This window comes from Pan troglodytes, chromosome 5 (genome assembly GCF_028858775.2).
Source record: "Pan troglodytes isolate AG18354 chromosome 5, NHGRI_mPanTro3-v2.0_pri, whole genome shotgun sequence".
NCBI classification, from domain to species: Eukaryota; Metazoa; Chordata; class Mammalia; order Primates; family Hominidae; genus Pan; species Pan troglodytes.
The window spans coordinates 31,618,395-31,633,635 of NC_072403.2; the positions used below are offsets into that span (position 1 = coordinate 31,618,395).

At 40.2% G+C, this 15,241-nt stretch overlaps 2 protein-coding genes across 4 annotated transcripts in view; one reads left to right on the forward strand and one right to left on the reverse strand.

Moving 5' to 3' along the window:
• The first annotated feature begins 1,665 nt into the window (after nt 1–1,665).
• Nucleotides 1,666–15,241, forward strand: part of SCGN (secretagogin, EF-hand calcium binding protein) — a 66,948-nt gene continuing 53,372 nt past the window's right edge. The window contains exons 1-4 of one of the 3 annotated variants that reach the window (XM_016955010.4): nt 1,666–1,967; nt 2,865–2,935; nt 11,014–11,106; nt 14,403–14,492. In XM_016955010.4, the coding sequence (XP_016810499.1) occupies nt 1,886–1,967; nt 2,865–2,935; nt 11,014–11,106; nt 14,403–14,492 (336 nt within the window). In that variant the 5' untranslated portion in view covers nt 1,666–1,885. Of the gene's footprint in view, nt 1,968–2,864; nt 2,936–10,805; nt 10,908–11,013; nt 11,107–14,402; nt 14,493–15,241 lie in introns of those variants that run through there. The other 2 variants (XM_518281.8, XM_009450620.5) reach the window with 2 other exon arrangements.
• SLC17A1 (solute carrier family 17 member 1) overlaps nt 14,410–15,241 on the reverse strand; it is a 166,351-nt gene continuing 165,519 nt past the window's right edge. Inside the window, exon 14 of the transcript XR_010157586.1 lies at nt 14,410–14,512. The gene's annotated coding sequence lies outside the window, so the exon portion shown is untranslated. The remainder of the gene's footprint in view (nt 14,513–15,241) is intronic.

The window sequence follows — 15,241 nt, forward strand, 5'->3', positions numbered from 1 at the left end:
AGGCTTTTCTCCAATTTTTGTAACCAGCACTTGCTTAATCGGTGATAATACTGCTTTTCTTCCTTTAGGCTAAGCCACACTCCTCAAAAATCCTGAAGTTTACTTCACCGTCTTCCAAATATGTATGTATGGAAGATTCATCATTTTAGTAGCTAACTTACACTGAATGTTACTGTATATACTGTGACAATAGGTTTATATGATTTTTTAATTTGACCTTTATGATAATAACACAGGGTAAATACTACTGTTATTCCCATTTTACAAAGAAAGTGAGGCTTCTTTTGAGTAACTTGCCCAATATCACACACAACTAGTAAGAGGCAAAGCTGGGCCCTGAACCCAGAACTGTTTTCTTCTGAACCATTTTTTTCATTATTATTAACTAAAGTCCGTGTTTATTAAAATTTTCTTAATTTTTACCTAATGGCCTTTTTCTGTTCCAGCATCACACCCAGGATAAAACATTACATTTCTTTGTCATTTTTCATTAGGTTCTTCTTGGCTATGACAATCTCTTAGACTTTACTTGTTTTCTCTAACAGAGTCATCCCTCATCAGCTACAACACCATAGCAGATATAATTCATTGTGCATTACTATGTATGGTTCTGATCCTCACAGCAACCCTCCAAAACAGATGTTTTAATCCTCATTTTATAGATAAGAAAATTGAGGCTTAGGGAGATGAGAACTAATGGTGCAGTTCACAAAGCTGGTAAATAATGGAACTCAGATCCTGACCCAGGACTATCTGACCTTGAGTGTCATGTTCTTTTCACTACTCTGGTTTAGATGACTTATACATGCATGCTTTTTATAAATAAATCTGAATGCTAAAACCAGAGTCAGGGTGCCATAAAGAAAAGTTACATCTGGTTCAACTTTCTTATCTAATATCCAAGCACTTTCTATAGATTATCCAACGAAAATTTCTAAATATATAGTCAAAAGGTATCAGTGTAGTTTGTACACGTTTCCACAAAGCCTTGCCCAATTTTGAACAGTCCTGATTGTTAGAAAGCTCTGTGTTCCTCCAACTGATTTTTATCCTTTGGTCTTAATGTGGCTCTTAGGAGCCAAACACAATCATCTAAGCCTTCTACCTAAGTACCCTGCAGGCAGACGCATCTCCCCCAGACTCTCTTTTCCTGGCAGAGTACGGCTTAGTTTATATTTTCCTCAGCATCCTAATGATGCTACTTTAAATCACAGTGACTTGCAGTATCCCTGTTTAGTTGCAAGTCCTTATAGTGCATTTTGGTACAGCAATGTGTATGTCCTATACAATCAGGACTCAATAATTGCTGTTGACTTACTCCTTCCTTAAAGGGAACCACTTACCACCATCACCATCCCTTCTCGCCTCCCCTCTCCACACACTACATTTCTAAATCCTCAAGTCCAAAGGACCCTAACACTGACACTTCTTGCAACCCTTTAAATGAGGCAGCTCTCCCTAGAAAACCCCTTGAGACACAAGTTTGGAAAGTGAGTCAAACGTAAGAGGGATGTCTTCTCCGAGTCTGAGAAGCAAGTTAAAGGGCAAAAGCAGTGAGCCGTGGACACCTGGAGACAGTTTCTTTCTTCCTGAATTCCCCACAGCGCAGAGACAGACAGGATCTGCCAGGACAGCGCGCAGGGCGGGGCGGGGACAGGCGCGCCAGCAGCGGGGCGGGCTTCCAGCCGCTGGTTTTGCTGAGGGCTGAGGGACGGCTCAGCGACGCCACGGCCAGCAGCGCTCGCGTCCTCCCCAGCAACAGTTACTCAAAGCTAATCAGATAGCGAAAGAAGCAGGAGAGCGAGTCAAGAAATACGGTGAAGGAGTCCTTCCCAAAGTTGTCTAGGTCCTTCCGCGCCGGTGCCTGGTCTTCATCGTCAACACCATGGACAGCTCCCGGGAACCGACTCCGGGGCGCTTGGACGCCGCTGGCTTCTGGCAGGTCTGGCAGCGCTTTGATGCGGATGGTGAGTAGAACAAGCCACTTGCACACTCAAGTGTAGACGTGGCTCCAAGCTCAGCCCGCTGAAAGGACCTGGAGTTTCCCCTTTACTGTAGGAAAAGTTATCGACCTGGGTTGTTAATGCAGTGTACCTAATACAGTATCATTAACAGACGTTTGGCATACTGGTGATACACATCTATATACCTTGTTAAAATTCTGGGTGGTGAATTTCCACTTTCCCCTTTCCAATCTCTCTTTGTGTGCGAGCGCGCCATATATATGGTAGACATACATATATATTGTATATACAATGACTAATATCATTGTATATGTTCAAGGCTTGTGGGCTGAGACTCAGCTATTTGAAGTCATCCTTCCCTAAATGGGCTCACTTTTACTCAGTGACTTTGCTGTACACCCCTCACTCTCTCAAAATGAGAATAAATTTTATCAGCTTTCAAAACGACTCCTCCACCAAAAAACTACTTGAAAATAAAATGGAACTACTTAATATTTGTTTTTATTAATAAAGAAATAAAATATCTAAAAGGTGTGTTTTAACTCTGCAAACTGGGATTCAATACTTACACCTGTTAAGTTTCTCCAAGCTTCAGAAATTTTGGGGTTAAATTTTATTGGAAAGTTCACGTTTATTCATTGATTAAAATTCATGTACTTAATAGCCTTCCTTTTCCAAGCACTAATATAAACCCTAGCATAAAGCACGTATTCTGGAACAGTGTTTACTGTTCAAACCCATGTATTCTAGAGGTAGGTGTTGGCACTTTGTTATTGGAATAACAAAAAATAGTGTTGAGGGAAGCTTTATAAATTGTGAGATTAAAAACATATTTAGATAAATACTGTCATGTGTTATTTTATATGTTAGTATTATTTATGTTTATTTTCTCACATTTAGAAAAAGGTTACATAGAAGAGAAGGAACTCGATGCTTTCTTTCTCCACATGTTGATGAAACTGGGTACTGATGTAAGTACTTGCACACTAAGCCTTAATTTATGCCTCTTAGTAAGATACGCACATCCAAGTCTTATATTGATTGGTACCTGTTAATTCCAACTCACCTCCTTTCTTCCTTGCATGTATGTAATTTCTCCCCCTCTCCTAGCAACATAGAGGGATTTAGGCAGGTTTTATAAAAGGTGCAACTGTAGCATTAGACATGCTGGTTACTGACTTTCAGTGTAACATCTGTCATCCACTCAGAGATCCTAACTGTAGACTCAGTTAACTTGGTCTTGAACGTCTCCTTGGTTATGTCTCTGCTAATTGATTTATACCTGGGGGTAAAGTAGCCCACTTTGTTCAAAAAGCTGGAAAAGATGTTAAGCACATTAAGATTTTGGCTGTTTAATATGTATGATACTCCTCTGATAGCAAACCACAAACCATTTAAAATCATTTATCCATTATTCATTTTATTAGAAGAGGTTACAGATTTTTCAGGGAATGACAAACCAGAAAACAACCAGCATACTCAGAGCCCAGATACAAATGGAAGCCAATCTATCTAGTGTCCATCTGATGGTAAATATGTCCTTGGGAGATGTAAATGAACTCTTGAAAGTCTCTCTATCAAAGCAGAGAAAAATTTTACACAGAAACACATGAGCGGAGGACAGCCTGGGGACGGGCTCGATCTGATGAAAGCTCCAGTAGGGCATTCATAGTAGAAGGAGACGCTCTAGGGACAATTGAATTTAAATGAATGATGGAGATAGTTTGTCCTTATCATTCAGCTGTCTATCTGAAGAATAGAAGTGCATCACATTCTCATGTGAGAGCTCAGTGAGGGAACAAGGAGCTCTTCACCACTGTTGAGAACATGGGAAGGGTATGTGGGGGGCAGGGGAAGCCGGTTCAGAAACTAAAGGGCTGGCTTCCGCCTTCTTCAGCCACACAGATCTCTTGGTCCCCCTCTACTTCTGTCTGCCTCTCATATTCTGTCTGTCTCTCTTTTTTATGTCTATCTCTGTCATTTTTCTGCTCACTTCTGTTTCTTATCTCTGTGTTTCATGGCTCTCATCTCCTACTGTTTCTTGCCTTTCTCTCTGACCTCTCTGTTGCCCATCTTTCTTGTCTCTGTTTCTCATTTGTTTCTCCATCTCTCTGTCTCTGTGTTTTCCCATTCTTTTTCCAGTCTCTCTGCTTCTCAAAGCTCTTTTGGTCTCTCCTCTCCCCATGTCTTTTATTTCTCCTTTCTTCTTTCTTTCCCATCTCTCTTTTTGACCTTCATTTCTTTTCTCCTCATTTTCTCCTTCACCCTTTTCTTTGCCTCTTATCTCCCTTTTTCTGTACCTTTTATTGCTCTTTGTCTGCCTGCACTCCACCCCTTACCCTGTGCAGCCTGTGAAGTGAAAGGATCAGCAGACGAGTAGGATAGAGACACAAGCCCCTTCTTTCCTCTGGTCAGACCACTTGCGCACACTCCTCTTTATCCTTCATTCTTGTACCTACACAAGCTACAGGTAGAGCTGAGGAAGCCTCCCCCAAGTGAGGCTTCTGCTTCAATCTAGCCAGCCACTTTCACGTGCTAGCAGCCCATGGTGAAGCCCACCAGCCTTGCCCACAGGGCTTCTACTTATATCTGTAAATGTAAGGTTCATCGTGTTCCAGAAACCCATCTTATCTATCATGGACATGGGTATTTGAGGAAAGCAAAAAGACAAAGTTAAAACCATTCAAAATCTTGGAATAAATGGGATGGCCAGCTCCTAAAAATCTGTCCTCAGGGACCTGGAACTTCTCACCTTTTCGGAGGGCTCCTTGTTCTAGTGATTTATAAAAGGGAGGAGAAAAATTGCTGTCACTGTTGAAGCTGGAGTATCTAATATTCATTCATCGAGTTGGGGTCTGCACTAAGTTGAGGATGCTGTGAGATATCTTCATCTGAGATTTTGGCTAACCTTAGAAGCATTGTTGCCATTGTGAGAGAAAAGAGGGATGTCATCTCTTGCAGCTTGGCTGTTTTTATCATTGCCCCTATCTCAGACCTGGTCCATGGACTAATGCCCTTACACAGGGGCAAGCATAATCCTCGAGGAAAGAGGACAGCAAAGGACTCACTGGTGTCCTGCGCAACTGCATTCTGAGGCTGGAACGGGGGTTGGAAGGTCTCATAATCCTTAACCTAGTGCAAATCAAATTTCAGTATGCCTGAGAATTATATTTTTTTGTTAAAATGCAGACCCCTAGGTCTCATCCTGTAGGTATTTAAATACATTTGGGGTCTGCCAAAGATCTTTCATTTTAAAAGCACTCAAAGTCAGTTAGCATGTTTTTTTACCCTTTTTTCCTCTAGGAACAGTGACTTTTGGGGAGGGGATTCTGATATAATTAGGCCAATCCCACTGAGCTGTGGCAATAGCCTTAGGCACATCTCATGAGCACTTGGCTGGGAAGAAAGCTTTTGGAGCCAGGATGATAAGTTTGAACTCTTAACTAGAAATGATATCATCTGCCATTGGATGCCTTTCAAAACGCTGAGGCATTACTCTGGGGAGTGTGTTTGCAGGGACTTTCACTGGGCACTCCATGCTACCTGGACAACCATGATTAAGGAAGCTATTCCTAATTTTGGGTTTTGTCTCTGATGAGTAATAAGTAGGCCTTAAGCGAGTTCTTAACAATAGGGCAGGACTTCCAAAATGGAAGGCCCTTCAGTTGAGGAACAGTCACCATTTGATTGTGACACCTGCTTTTGATTGGTAATGCCCAATGAGTACAGAATCCAGCAGCAGGGAGGCCTCCACAATCAGGCAGCCCCTTGCTCTGGTGTTCAGCAGTGGTAAGCCAACCTTCAGAGGCATGAATAGCTCTACTTTCCTCTGATGATTAGCGGATCACAGAGATCTCAGAAGAAGGTATTTTGAGGTTTCTAACAGCAAGCTGCCTGCTAGTCTATCCAGGAGAGCAACCAGCCTGCTTGTAATTACCTATTCCTCAGAGCCTCGGAGGGGATTGACTTAATGGAACCATCAGCTGCAATTGCTGCTGTTTCTGTTACTCCCTGCAAACCTTTTCTTTCCAAATGCTGAGATTTTAGCCAGTTCATGGACAAACATCAGATTCTATGTGTACATACCCCTCACATACAGACTGTACCACATCCTGGGCCTCTTTCAATACTTCAGGGATTACAGTACCCTGCTGCAGCCTAGCGTCTCAGATAAGGACTGATGGGAAATTACAACAGAGGAAGCCCCAGTTTCTTTTGCTTTAGGTCAAAGGGATAGTCATGAGCTTTGGGGTTAGGGGTCTGAGAAGACAGAAGCCAAGATTCTGTGTCCTCAAACTAAAGGTAATGTAGAATCTGGCCACTGTTTCTTTGGCTTCACATTTATTTACTTTAAAATCTAATTTTTCACCAACATGACCTATGTTAGTTAACTTCCTTTGGGAATTCCCAGCCCATCATAAAGAATCACTTATTCATCCAATGGATCCTGTGTTCCAGAGATAAAGAAATGAATGCTATACTTGTGGAGTTCTTAATCTAAAAGATCAAGCTGAAATTCAAAGTGAAGTTCGACCCTGTTGAGTGATTTCCATTGTGCTTTTCCTGTATGGTACATGAACCCTCAAATGTAAGCACACACAAAATCTTTAGTGCTGAAACTAGACAGGTTAATCCCACCACGATTAGTGGGGTATCACATGAGGTAACCTGGTTGACAGAAGAACTTGGAGTCTCGAAGAACCTGTTCACCTTCCACAGAGAATAAAAAAAATGTACCTCTTGTCTCTGAAGACCCACTCCAAAGAAGACTCATGGTCGGTGGGGAAAGGACAACTATGTGTGGAGGCAGAAATCCGATGCTCATTCCCTATCTCTGCATCTAGAGCTGTGTGATAGCAACATGCCATTTAAACCTCCTGGGTCTCAATTTTCCTATCCATAAAATAATAATTATTAGAATAATGTTTTGGCCTGCCTGTTTCACATGAAGACCCATAAGATAACACAAGTGAAAGGTGCTTTTAGTTGCAAAAGCACCCAACATATATGTTCTTATGCTGACGCAATATCTTCTTGGGTCCTTAGTTTTCCCAGTGTTTATTCTATGCCCCACTTTGCCTCAGATCCACCAAGGGGTTATCCCACACAGGATCATTGAAGCTTACACTCTTAAACACTGAAATGCTTTTAAGATTATATATATATATATATATAATATATATATTACGTGTATATATATATATGTGTATGTGTGTGTGTGCATATATATATGATTTCCAGTTTATAAGAGCAAGTTTTCCAAGCTAGGGTAGCCTTTGGAGGATGCCTTAAGTCATACTCACCACCACTCTTTGGTCCTTCATGAGTAAAGGAGGCTACTCAAAGGAAGACAGAAGACAACAGACAGACTGTCACCTCAGGGACCTGTTAGACTTGCTCTGTCTTAGACAAATGATACAGGCATTATCTCTCATTTCTTCACTTGATGCTTTGGTTCCAAATCACTAATGTATTTTTTCACATTTTTAGTCTGGTGTGTGTTCATTTAGAAAGGTATTCTTTTTTTTTTTTTTTTTTTTTTTTTTTTTTTTTTTTTTTGAGAGGGAGTGTCGCTTTGTTGCCCAGGCTGGAGTGCAGTGATGCGATCTTGGCTCACTGCAACCTCCGCCTCACGGGTTCAAGCTATTCTCCTGCCTCAGCCTCCCGAGTAGCTGGGACTACAGGCACGTGCCACCACGGACAGCTAATTTTTTGTATTTTTAATGGAGACGGGGTTTCACCATGTTAGCCAGCATGGTCTCAATCTCCTGCCCTCGTGATCCACCCACCTGAGCCTCCCAAAGTGCTGGGATTACAGGCATGAGACACCATGCCCATCTGGTATTCATTTTTTTTTTTAACTAGACCCTTCACTGTTCCCCATTTATAATCACCATATGAGTATGTTTGGTTGATGTTGACAGAGTCAGACTGTCTAAGTCCTCTTATTTTAATCATTTTGGGTTTCTAAATACAGGACCAAAGCCAGAGGTATAGCAGATGACCTTGATATGGCTAGGATGCCCAGATCCATTTGACTGATACATCATCTCAATCACAAATGCTACTGGTTTGGGTTTATAATTTTAAAGAATAGCTATACATGTAGATGCTATTTTTTAGTTCTTATTCATATAACTTTAATTTTTTCACAAAGAGACTCACCTTCACTGCAATTTATTTCAAATAAAGTTTATTCCTCATTACTTATTATCCATTTGGGAACTATACAAACCATTAATTCATTAACCTCTTTCTGTTGCATGCATTTCATCTATTTATCATCATTTGCAGCAAAAAGCAACAAGTGAAAAAAAGGAAGTACAATTCTATCTTTATACTTGCTGACAAAAGTTTGTGTATGATTGAACAGGGAAGAGGCAAACTACTGACTGACATGAAACTTGGCAGTTCCCTATATATCCAGTATCCACACCAATCCTGGAAGTTTAGAGAAGCAGATATTAGAGGATCCAATAGCTTAAATCCTATCAGCTCACAGCATCTTTTCTACCTCACTATTATAACCCGACATCAAACATTTGCTATGCACCCACCTCCTGCAATGAGTTGGTATGATGGATGACAATTGTCAGGGGCTGAGGTCTAGCATAATGCCCAGGAACTTCCCTAGCATTAAAATTGTTCTTGCTGACCAAAGTGTTCCCTGGTTTTCTAAGAATATGCTTTCAAACCTTCAGGGTCTTATAATATCTAAAGCTTGTGGTTATCTAACTAGTTGCCAGAACCCATCCTGAAAAATCCCCAAAGCAAGTCATCAAGCTGTCCTTGCATTTTGTTTGAACCATCTAATTTATTAACGACTTAATGTTGGAATGCAATGACTCCATTAGGTGTTCTCTGCCTCATCTCAACCAACAACAAGGTGCGGTGGAAAGTGCACTAGACCAGATATCAAATATGCTGGTTTCAAGATTGTTCTGCCAGTATTCAGCTGCATCACCCTTCCGGCCTGTTTTCTCCATCAGTAAAATGAAAGGGTAGTGTCTCAGATTCTTAGAAAGGGTGCCAAACATCCTCTGATTTTTTTCTTCTTTATTCTTTTGCTTCTAAATCACAAAGACTAATCTGAAGGAATCATATGTTTTGATTTACAGTTGCAGCAATGGATAAAATTATCATGAATTTGAGTATTAGTCTTCATATGTTAAGATCTGGAAGGTAGAGAGTTTGTACTACTTTTCTACTAGATTTTCTACTCACTGGAAAACATTTGCCATATGCAGTCTTCCCTGGGTTTTATGCCTGAGAGCAACATGTTGTGCCAGGCTAAAGTGTTTTAGGACGTTTTGTTCTAGGAAGGACTAAAACAGAGCATGGGTTGTTCTGGAAAGTTCTTTGCCATATGCAAGAGGTCAACTGAAAAGATGACAGCCTGATGGGAAGAGGTGAGGACTGACAGCCCCTCCGAGTCAAGACTACAAAAAAACCAGAAACATTTTCTCAGCCAGTGATGGGAAAATGATAAAGGAGAATTTCCATGTAAGAAGCTGGAGCACAAAAGAAAAAAACACGGTCCCCAAAGAGGAAGAAGCTAGCAGGCCAGGAAGGAAGCCAGGGGCTAAAGGTTATAGTACATTTTTTTCTGCCTCGCAGGGCTGTTGTGAAGATCCAGGGAGATAATATTTGTTAAAGAGCATGGCTTAGTGCCCATCCTCTGGCTGGCAGTCCAAAAATGTTTATTCACCTGCTCTTCTTTCCTATTCTTAGCAACTGGATGTGGCAGCTGTTAATTCCCCACCATAATTTTCTTTCCACCATCTCCTCTTTTCTTTGTAACCCATTAGGGAGAGGTCTCAGTGGAAAGGAAGGCTGGACAAAGATGCCTTCCACCAGCCTGTGATGGAGGGCAAAGACCAGGTCTCTTTTGCTGACTATAATATCACCAGGGGCCAGAATTGTGTTTGGCACATGGTAGGTGCTTGACAGAAAGCAGTCTTTTCTGGGTTTTATACCTGAAGGCAACATGTTGTGGTGGGCTAAAGTGTTTTAGGACATCTTGAACCTGGGTTGTTCTGGCAAGTTCTTCCTTATCTCAGGATGTTGCATTACCAGCACATGCTGGGGTTATTCTTGAGAAATACAAGTGAGAAAGGCAGAAGAACTGAGTTAGCCCCAGGCCACCCAGAGAACTGTCCTGTACACATGTGCATGGATGATGCATCCAGAGAGTGTGCTGAAGGCTGAGTCACCTCCACCCCCAACACCAACAGGGAGGATAGTGAGTCAACAGGATTACCTCTTCTCAGCCCTTCTAACTTACAGCTGGAGGGCTTGGGACAAGAGACACCATGATAGTATTAGGGAGAATGAATTTAGCATAAATTTCAGCAAGTCTAGAATCTTACAGTTGGGCACTGTTTGGGATTATCTATGCTTCTCAACCCTTGCATCAGAATTCATTCTTTATTGTTGGTTACATATGTCACTTTTACTGTAGTAACCATAAAATCCACCAAAGAAGACAATTAAGGTTCCACATAGAAGGGAGTTGTAACATCTTTGGTTAACTCGGCAATTACCTTATTACTTTGGTCTCCTCTTTAATTATTTCTCCCTTCTCATTATGTTTTTTCCTCAGAGAATACAAAAGAAGATTAAAAATGAGTTACAGACACCTGGGGGCCCAGAAGAACTGGACTTTTCAGTTAAAAAATGTAAAACCTCTGAGTTATTGGGAAGAAAATCTGTAATTACAATACAGTCTTTTGTCACAACCAAATACAACACTGTTCAAATTTGTTCTTTCAGCACCCTAGTCTCTAAGCTTCTTTTCATCAATATTTTAGTAACTCATTAACTGTAGATTGTACCTAGTCAAGATTCTGATTAGTGCTTGGTTGCTCAAGAAATCTCCAGCATTGCTCTCTCTTCTACAAAAGGGTAAAATCACTTTAAATGGCCAAGGAACCTGCTTTCCAGGTTTGAAAAACATAATTTTCACGCTGTATATTTTGAATATTTGCCATCCTAACTATATCTTTGAGATTCCAGTGGCTTTAATGTGGCTCTGTTTGGTCAATTGCAGGACACGGTCATGAAAGCAAATTTGCACAAGGTGAAACAGCAATTTATGACTACCCAAGATGCCTCTAAAGATGGTCGCATTCGGATGAAAGAGGTAACTTTACTGACTGTATTTTTCATGGCTCTACTCTTCTTGACTGTTTTTTTCTTTACTTTATCGTCTTGGGCTGTAATATTCTTTGAAAGACAATGGAAACTTTACATTTGATCAGGAAATTAGAGATTTCTGAAAGGCAGTTGGCCTAGATAGCATTTTAAAAGTAATCATCTCTCCTTTTTCATCTACTTAGTAACAAAGAGTGTGCAATTCTTTTATCATTTTATTTAGGTCAATCAATATTTGTACCTGTTTTATAATTTGGGAATTGAAACGATAGAGGCCTTTCAATTGCTTGATCTGCTATTTGTCTCTTTATACAGTGTCCTGTTCAAATTGAACATTGATATAAGGAAAAACTTACTGATAATAAATAAGGTTAAACTTCAGCATCAGCTCCCAGTGCAGGTGGGAAAGATCTATCCCTAAGATTATTAAAAGCACGACAGACAATAGCTGTCTTTACTTCAACTCAACCCACTTTTATGGAGCACATACTAAAGCATGTAACTATACTACATGTGTAGGGCTGTGGATGGTCTACAACTTACCTGATCATTTCTCCTTCCAGTTACAAAAATGTTTACAGTTTAGAAAGGACTTCCACATATATTTTGTTATTGTATTCCCATAGTAGTTAAGATGATGATAGGCATGAAACATTATCCCTATTTTGCTGATAAGGACTTGAGTTACTTTCCTAGAATAACATGACCAAATAAGTGGTAATGGTTTTAATGGAACCCTGCTTATAGATATGAATCTATACAGGTTCATACTATGTAGCTATAAATCTGTATGTGAAAATGAGTCAATCTGAAACTGAGATATTTTTTCATAGTCAAAATTGCCTGTTAGACATATTACCTAACGCTGGAAGAGCTAGTCTCTTGATGCTGTGACACTGCCATATTTGAGCAGTCAATATTATTGAAGAAAATAATAGGATAATTTCTTCAGGAAGTTATGTTAATAGGGCAGGATAATGTCCCTTTATAAAAAGTGGGCGTGTTCACCAGGAGACTGCCTTTTCAGAAAACTAATAAACTAAACTCTAGATTTATGAGTGTAGCTGTTTCCAAACTTTTAATCAAAGGCAAAATTGTATATGTAACCAAAAATTCTCATTATACTGGATGTAAAAGTATCAATGTATGTATCAACAGAACAGTAAATGCAAACAGCAAGTTAGGTGCACTAAACAAAATATTCATAACTACATGTCCACTGTTGTAATTTTCCAGAACCTGGAACAGAGCATAGCACATAGTAGTGCTCAGTATTTCTTGACCTAATTAACGAATGAGAAAAACATAGCAAATAACTGAAAGCTATGTCATTATCTTACTAACAACAGATAGACATTCCCGAGTAATTGGCCAACCATTTTGTCTTGTAATCCTGCACGTGAGTGTCATTGAGGTTGTTGTTTGTACAAAAACTGATGGTGCAAGACTGCATCGTTCCCAAGGTGCCTTAAAACGCAATGAGTCTGTGAGTCTAAGGAGCAGCAAGGCCTTTTGTTTCCCCTACATTCCCTTGCTGTACCATTGACCATTTCACTTACTCCAATTACAGGTAGTCGTGACATAAAAATCAGCCCACTTTGACTCATGTTGGATTTTCTAGCAAAAAATAAGATGGGAAAAAGGCCACCCTTAGTCTCAAAGAGCAGTTCCCAGTTCCAGTTGACCCTGTGTAGGTTGATGGGAAAAGCATGAAGTCAATATGGTGGAATATGAAACCTTAGGCAAGTTACTTAATTTCTCTGAGCTCAATTTTATCATCTTTACCAACATGGCAGTTATCAGTTGTTGACTAATTGATATGTATGAGGTATGTTCCTAAACAATTTATAAATACTGGCTCATCTTACTTTTAGTCTTCCCATCAGGGCCAGGATATCAATATTATTATCTCCATTTTCCAAATGAGGAAACTGAGGCACAGATATATTAACTAAATTACCTAAGATCAAATACTTAGTAAGTAATGGAGAAGAAATTTAATTTCACTCTAAAGCCTATAACACATTGAACTGCACTGCCTCCCATTGATAAAAAGGGGATATTTATACTCATCCTGAAAAACTGGTGTGAGGACTTAATGAGATGATAAATCAAAAGCACCTTGCTGGTACCTGCCATGTAGCAGGCACTCAACATCTGATAGTTATTGTTAACATGGTGTGTCCTTGAGCTGACCCATATCCAATTAGAAAATATGAATGAGAATGTGAGCTAATCACACCTAAATCCCTTCTGGAGCATTTGCTGTGGACTCACTCTGTGGTATTGTACAAGACACTGAGCAAACTACTCAGTTATAGAAGAAATGACAATTGTTTATGGGAACAGCTCAGAAAGAAGACAACATACACTACAATACTCTAGGTTTGGCAATGAACACAGCCAAACCTGAAAAAAAGTATTATAACTACATAGGGGAATAAGGTATTATTATAACTTTGTTCAAGGGAGTGCATGAAGTAAATCAGTCAAACTGGTGCTCATGTAAAAAAGCTGATTGGTTGAATTCATCATACTTGAGTCAACTGTTGTAGTATCCTATAGACACTAATAATGTAAAAGAATATAAACCATAGCTAACACTCAAGTATCAAGCCAGGCAGCAGTCATTCCTGCTTTTGCGCTGAAATATTGTATATATACAACATCTTACCAGCAAACCACAGTGATTAAAAGTGTGGGCTTGAGATCGCCAAGCTGAAATATTGACTTCATCACACACTAATTACAAAACTTTGGCAAGTTCCTTATCTCTGTATAGACCAGTTTCCTTAACTAGAAAATAACAGTAATGGTATGTGTGTACCCTATAGATTGTTATTAGGATTAAATGAATTAGCATACGCAAGCATTTAGAATAATGCATGGCAAACATAAGCATTATTTGCTATTTTTATTTTCTGTTATTATGGAATTAAATTAATTTAGTATTGGAAGTTCTTAGAATAGTGCCTGGAACATATCAAGCACTTAACAAATTTATTGTTGATATTAATGTTATAGTCATCATTATTTTAGATTTTAAGCTCATTGAAGGCAGATATCCATAGTGATTTATACTTAGTAGGAGTGTGATACTTTCTGAAAGAATCAATGAATCAAAGAATGTCAATCAAGAGCACAGAACTGCAAACTGAGCTGTTCATCCTGGAAGATCTGAGCCCTTCTGCCCTGGAATATGCACCACCATGCCTTTTACCAGGGAGCACTCTTCAAATGGACACTGGCCAGTGTCCCTGACTGTTATTCTTTCTGTTCCTTCAGCTTGCTGGTATGTTCTTATCTGAGGATGAAAACTTTCTTCTGCTCTTTCGCCGGGAAAACCCACTGGACAGCAGCGTGGAGTTTATGCAGGTGAGTGCTTGGTTGTGTCTCTGTGAAGAAAGAGGATTGAGACAAGGCTATGATCTTAGCCACCTGCTGTGGCTGCCACCACTCCTGTCCAGTGCTCAAGGGAGAGCTGAGCACAGAGGATAAGACCAAGCAAAAAATGCCTTAGTGATGAGGACTTTGGTCCCAAACCCCAGTGTTCGCTCAGTATTGTCCTGGGGTGCTCCTGAGCTGACAGGCTCCTTTAATTTGGGCTGGAGGAAACTTTAGACAAGAGGCCAGGCAGGTACACTGAAGAATGGAGAGGGAGGGGAGGTGGGGGACTACGGAAATTAGAGAGCATGTGCCCCATCTGAAGCCAATATCCCTATGTAGCTTCAGCCTTTTGAGAATGCTATCTAGGAATCTAGACTCTAGAAAATAGCAGCAACTAATTTTAGTTTTGAAGGCATGATGATACAGTCAAAACAATTCATTAGAGTGCTGGTCCAGCTAGTGGGCCTTCTGTTTATAACCATGGGAGAGTAAAAGTTAAAGGCGGTATCAATGGCCTCTCTTACCGCTTTCCCTCTGGGCTACCCCCTCGCTCAGCCTCTCAGTGTTACTGCTCTGTTGGTGAAAAACAACCAGGGAAGGGCAGATAAGGGTTTCCCCAAGGCCAGAGCAGCAGATTCAAGACAGCCACTGTATCCGGGACCCCACACTGGAAATAGTTACCATGTCCCCATTTAGGAGATAAAAAGTTTTGCATAGGCAATTCACAGAAGAAATTC